General features: G+C 41.2%; 1 protein-coding gene across 1 annotated transcript; it reads right to left on the bottom strand.

The window, feature by feature from the left end:
- Positions 1-268: 268 nt before the first annotated feature.
- On the bottom strand, positions 269-5,235 carry LOC310805317 (protein CutA homolog). Its single transcript, XM_083670923.1, has 6 exons — positions 5,020-5,235; positions 4,318-4,466; positions 2,248-2,307; positions 1,415-1,460; positions 1,241-1,290; positions 269-1,101 (listed from the first exon to the last, which is right to left on the bottom strand). The coding sequence occupies exons 1-6, from the start codon at positions 5,122-5,124 to the stop codon at positions 999-1,001; spliced, it is 513 nt and encodes a 170-aa protein (XP_083527049.1). The 5' UTR covers positions 5,125-5,235; the 3' UTR covers positions 269-998.
- Between the last annotated feature and the right edge of the window lie 1,548 nt (positions 5,236-6,783).

Here is a 6,783-nt window from a genome sequence, read left to right as displayed (position 1 = left end):
CAAAGAGCCATAGATCACTGACTAAAGACACATAAACAGAGAGCTTTAGTATACACAAAATGATGTGGTAGGTACAAATCTTGTTTGGTTGTTGACACAAGCGAGAAAATAATCAACAAATTCAAAATGTAAGTGAATCATTGGTGTTCTTTAATAAACATTTTGTTTTATAAATATCATAAAAACCTCTCAATATACAACCTTCATTTAGAATAGAGTATATACCTAAGCAACACAAGAAAATGTTTTTTACTGTTTTAAGGTTTTATAAAAAGGGTACCCACAAGAAGTTAACATCAAGCACAAGAATCTCTATCAAAATCTTTAATGTGTAATTGACAGTATGTATTAACAGGCAGGACTCTAGGAATCATGTAGTGCCAGGCAGGACCTCCAGATTTCAAGGCTCAACAACTGCAGTCAACCTTTTAGTCTAGAGTTACATGGTAAACAAGGCTGCTATGTCAGCATAAAGGAAGCCAGACACTATTGGAATGTGATGAATATACTGTACATTAGAGCAATTTTAATGAAGAAATGTGACAAGTGTCTTATGAATGGAATACAATAGTAAGACATCATTTCAAATAAATATATCCAAAGTTTAATTAATTCAATCCCTTGAATCAACACTGGACATGATCATTTCAGGCCACATGATGTTGCGACAATTATCTTGGGATATTTACATGTGGAGTGCTTAAACAGATCAGACCGTCCTACAACAGACATTATAGGGATAATGTGATGCTCAGAAGAACCACGACAACAACAAACTGTAGAACACGAACAATCTCTACAACAACAATACTTTGAGTAAATCTCGATGCGTTGGCGGGAGCTATGTCATTATCATCACTAGGGTTCACTAGAAAGAGCTCTATAAACCCCTTCTTCCACAGACCCTAGTTTCCAGAGCAGCCAATCCCATTGGCCAAACTGCCACACCCTCATCCCATAAGAGCACAGATTATTCTTTGAGTTGGCTCCCTGATCTGTCAGTCATCAGGAATGGCATCGTCCATCCACTTCATATAGGGCCGACTCCCATCCTCCACTGGAAAGCTGAGGACCTCTGGGATCTCATAGGGATGGACAGACCTGGGAGGGGGACGTCACATTTAAACACTATGCTCTATCAAAACTATAGAACGCTTCCATCACACTTTACTTAGGGAGGACCTCCTGTCCCATGTCAGTTTGAATACTTCCAAAGAGAACGCTACAGTATGTAACTCACCTCACATAGTCGGTGAGTCGCTGAATCTTTGAGGTCCGAGTTTTCACCAACTAGAATGTCAAATATCACCCCCAATTATTGATCTCTGCTTGCAGGTTTAAAACAGGAATGTTTTTTAAAGACTGAGGGGTTAAACAGAGACTTGAAAGCGTAGTGGGACCGTAGTAAACTTACCATCAGAATCTCTGTTGCATCTTGAATCTCCCCTTTCCAGTAATACCTAGTACAATAATGAAACATGAGTAAAAAGCCTCTGTCTATAAAATAAAGATAGTGTAAAATGCTCTAGAATGAGAGATTGGTAACCTCTAAGAGGACGTTTAGCTCCATCTATGTGTCATTATCTACGACAATCTTAGACTCTTTGACTGACTGGCACTATTCACATCATTTCTTTTCCCCCCCTCATATCATTTTCTATGGCGACATTGTCACATAACTCAATGCAGAACTTTCTGTGTATGTCTTGCTGGCTGGCATTTGTGGTAATTTAACCCAGTTAAAATGAAGTCATTTCCGGTAGTACATACGGCTGTTAACAAGCTAGAGTGAGGCAGTTATAGGCCCATTAGCATCTGAATGTGTTTGTCAGTTTGACAGTTTTTCCATAACCCAATTGATGCTATTTACAATAATGTTTTCCTTTTGTTCGTTTCTTTGGGATTGTCCTTGGGATTATGCATAAACAGGTCCCTCTCTATCAAGCAAAAAGAACAAGGTCACACTTAGATTAACTTTCCCTCTCCCTTACTGGTAATGGGGTGGTTGAGAAATGATGAAAGTCATTAACATTCAGTCAGTTCACCACAACAATGGTTTCCTGGGTAACGGGCACTCAGGAAGTGTGTGTGTGAATGTCTCTGTGTGTGTGTGTGTGTGTGTGTGTGTGTGTGTGTGTGTGTGTGTCTGTGTTTGTGTGTGTGTGGGGGGGATGTGGTGGGGTGGGGGGGGCGACCAAAGGTCAGTGGGAAAACTCACAAGTTAAGGGTCACATTGGCAAGACTTACATGGTGGCGGTCCTGGGGAGAATATTGATGCACGCTGCCATCCTCTTCTCCATGATGGCTCTGTGTGAGAGAGAGGGAGGAAGGAGAGGGCACGCAATTAAACACTCAACAGCGACCAGCTGTTTACCAATTACTGTGTGAGACTGACTCAGTTATTACAATGCTGTCCAATGCAGCATTGCCTGAATATAAGTCACATAGTCACAGTAACAGGATAACGTTGCATTTATACAGATTAATATTTCTGTCACCACTGAACTGTGGGCATTCCCTCACCAGCACAATACTCCTCTAACCTGTGAGGAAGGACATTTACATTTTGGCAAACGACTGTGCCTGGTTTCAAAGGCACTCAGTGTTCTCTCCAAGCACACAGTAAATAGGCACAGCTCATCGAGATGCAGCTAAAAAGCTTTCACAGATGTAGGGAGTCCCACTCTGGCTCATAGCTCAGGAGGCAGACTTGGTTTGTCTAATCTAGAGAGAAACAACAACAGTTTATGTCTGCAGTTCTATAATCTCATCTCGATTGAGATTCCGGGGACGCAGGCAGTAAAAAGTGCTGTCAGATGTTATAAGCAAGTCCACACCCCTCTACATTTTTTGCTGCAAGCTCCACCTGAATTTGTACTCGATGAACCTCCTCCTCCGCCCATGCTATTGTTTATAAACCTATGTGCATGCATAGCACGAAATGAAAACATGGAGTTAGCTGAACAGGTTTTTGATGCCAGCATTTATGAAGTGAGCAGTGTGCATTCAATTATGTATTTATTTTAAAATCTGTTGAAATCCCTGCCTCCATTTGAAGCACTTCTCTCTATTTGTCAGTAGAATATGCGTATCGTTGGTGAAATTCACAGGATGCATCGCCTCCAATCAGCACTTTTCAATGGGTGTTCAAATGGAGAGTCTGACTTAGTGAGACTAGCAGTTCTATGTTGCTCATTATGCAAAGGGTTGATGAAAACAAGCATTGTGATTGGCCCAGAGGCGTTCAAAGCCGTGATTTAATAACAATAATGTCACGGTTAAATCACCTATTATGATATTCCTATGCTGCAGTAGATTTGTGTATCGCGTTCCCTTGACAACATTTGTAGTTTGAGAACTATATTTCTCAGTGCAGGGCAGAAACCACCACAATCTATCACAAAATAAATACTTAAAGCATTGTTTTCGTGTCACAATTTTCTGATTTGTTGTGTAACCGTTGTATAAAAGCAATAATGCCCTCGAGGCCGTGATTTATCGCCAATATTGTCACTTGGTAGAGGTTTGCTGGCACTGCGCTGAGTGTCGTACATAACAACTCCCCCTACCCGTGACAATATTGATGATAAATCACAGCCTCTTGGGCATTAACTATTCCAGAATCCATGGACTATATTTGTATGTATGGGTAATCATTCAGAAAAATACACATATGTGAAAGAAAGCGGTAGAGAGAGATAGGGTTATATTGTGGAAATATATACAGTACTAGTCAAAAGTTTGGACACACCTTCTCATTCAATGGTTTTTCTTTATTTTTATTATTTTCTAAATTGTAGATTAATATTGAAGACATCAAAACGATGAAGGAACAAATATGGAATTATGTAGTAAACAAAAAAGTGTTAAACAAACCAGAATATGTTTTATATTTTAGATTCTTCAAAGTAGCCACCTTTTGCTTTGATGAAAGCTTTGCACACTCTTGGCAAGTTTGTGTCCAAACTTTTGACTGGTACTGTGCATTACAACCCATAACACCTGTCCACTCCACTGATCACCTTATCTCTGCTCCCCTCAGCTTTATAAGCATATCTAGTGTAGGCCTAACCACCTCAAACCGCCCACATCCTAAATCCTTCATTTTAAACTGTTTACACCATACACGACCATTGTGGTTGAGTCACTTGACTTTTCACATGGGCTATCAGTTGAGACGGAAAGTGAAAAATGCATATAACATCACTTCCCTTCACATCTAACGGTCCATTGTGTCCTAAAACAGTATTCACCACTGTTTGGTATGGTGTAGTACTGTAGGTGTGTGGTGGTGGTGGTGGTTGGTACAGTATATACCTGCCAATGTCCTTGGCTGCCTGCTCGTTGGGACAGTTGATAAGGAGAACAGAGTGGTGGCCTGGTACGTAGCTCCCTGTAAAGGCAGAATGGAGCTGGACCCCTAGCGTCCGCAGCATGGGATACATGGACACGGAGAGGACCATAGCCTGGACAAGAGGGGGGGGGGGGGGGGGATAAGAAACACCAACTCAATGGACTTCACTCTCCCAATCAAGAGATGTCACCCACCTTGTGATGGCTGATGTCACAGCTCTGAGACAGGCCTTGGTATGTGCATGGTAAGATCCAATGCACAGAGAGTTATTCTTCTCTGTGTTATCCTCCTGGCCTCTCAATTTAACGAGGAATGCTGTGTCCAGGGCAGAGCTTTGTCTGTCCTCTTATTATTTTTGCTCTTCCTGTCACAACTAAATGAGTGGATGGAACATGGCCAATTTATAATCCGCTCTACTTTATTGCATGTCATGCAGCACGACCGACGATGGAATTAGTGCTGTCTCTCTCTCTCTCTGAGAGGACCATACAATGACCTCATACACATCTGTCAATATTACAAAAAACATTTAGACAAATATTAAGGTAAAAACCACATCGTTTAAAAGTAACTGCTTGTTATTTAACGAACTCTTCCGTTCTTCAAAGTCACATAACTGCCATCAATAAATGCGAATCATAAAATTAATCAAAACAAATAATTACCACACAGATGATGAACAATCCCGAACGGACGAGGGTTTGAACGAAAGACTCCTTGTGACATCGCTGATACACCCAGTCCATTTTACTGCTCGCAACAAATGTCATTCCGAGAGTTGTTTATACTGTCGGAGGGAGCGAGAACAGTTGCACCTTGTGCTGAACTTGTCCCATAAAGGGAGGGAAGACCTAAAACAACTACACTTTATCCGCACTCATGACATTCCCTCTCGCTCCGCTTCATTATCCATAAGCCATATTTCGAAAAGATCCTGAGGGGCAAAAGTAAACTTCAGTCACTTTTCATTCGTCAAGCAGAATTTCTGCAGGCAAGTGCAGTGCTGCGAGACAGGTAGGTCGGACAGTTAACGACAGGGACCAGGCTCGGCGCTTGCCATTGGATGTTCTACACTTCCTGACGCACCCCGCATCCAATCAATCACCAGTTTGCCTCTACGGCTCAACCCCTGGACCATAGTTATAAGCGGCTTTCATGTGTAATAAATGTAAGTGCTTTTTATGTTGAGCTTCAAGCAAAGACGTAGGCCCATGTTGTGCATAGATTACGAATAGCCGGTTTTGAACGAAGCTATGAATACCCTTTCTTAAACGTATTAGTCCAGCAATCGCATCAATAACACAATGCGTTTATTGAGCATTGATTTTAAGTGTTCTGATGAGTTGATGAGGCATAATGACTGTGTGATTACAGTATTGGCATCATCATTTAATTAATAGACTAGAGAAGTAGCCTAGCTATAACTTTTTGGGAACTTGTTTATGACAGGCTCAAACATCCTAGGCTACTGTCTTCCCACAAGGACTTTAGACATTAGATCACCTAGGGGGTAAATAGTCTACTAGGCCATTAATCAGTCACTGCCATGCACAATTAAACAGAATAGTCTTGCTCTCACAATGAATAGGCCTACAGTATATCTGAAGTCAACTCAGACATGCCCAGTCCTTGAGAGATCACTTCAGGTCGAAATACAGTAATGTACAGGGTGATACAGTGATACACACATGCCAGCCCTCGATACAGATAAGCCAATTGTAACATCCTGTGTTGCTATGTAGAAAGGTTCAGAGGAGACAGTGACAGAAATGAGATGTCATAGCCTATAAGAAACGAATGGAAGGATTATACAAAGGCCAATAGTTGATAAAAGGCACAAAGTTGAATAAAAGGTGACTATTATTGAACTATGATATAGTTCATTTGGTTTTAAGAAAATGTGAGTGAGATTGTGAGAGTAAGAATGTATCCTGTGGCAGTATTAGAGACAGGATAGGCCTGCATGCCAGAAAGGAGAGGAAGCTGATAATGAGTGATGGGAAACTGATCCATGTTTGCCCATGCCTCTATCAAGTCATGGAGCCTAAATAACGGTATCTTTCTCTGATATATGAATGAGAACCCCATTAGTTTGCAGAGCCAGAGTATCTAAAAAAAAAAAAACTCTCCATGTTTTACTCAACAAGAGTGGGAATCTAAATTTTGAAACCTGATTACAAACCTGTAATGCCCTAACACATCATGTCCACAAGATGGCACTGTGGATGCACACTTCTTCTCCTTGAATTACACCTTCACAATGTGATGATGTGAATTTCGGACCACTCACTCAATATGTCAAACTATGCTATAGGAATAGACGGGAATAAAATAAGGCTGTTCTAAGAATGAAACGTTTCTCCATCTCTCCCAACTCATGACCCCCATTGCTTTAGGCAGTGTGTTTTGGCTTTCTCATCTTACCCCCT

This window comes from Argentina silus (assembly GCF_951799395.1).
Source record: "Argentina silus genome assembly, chromosome: 5".
NCBI classification, from domain to species: Eukaryota; Metazoa; Chordata; class Actinopteri; order Argentiniformes; family Argentinidae; genus Argentina; species Argentina silus.
Note: the sequence above shows the minus strand (reverse complement) of the source record. Positions and strands in the feature narration are given on the sequence as shown.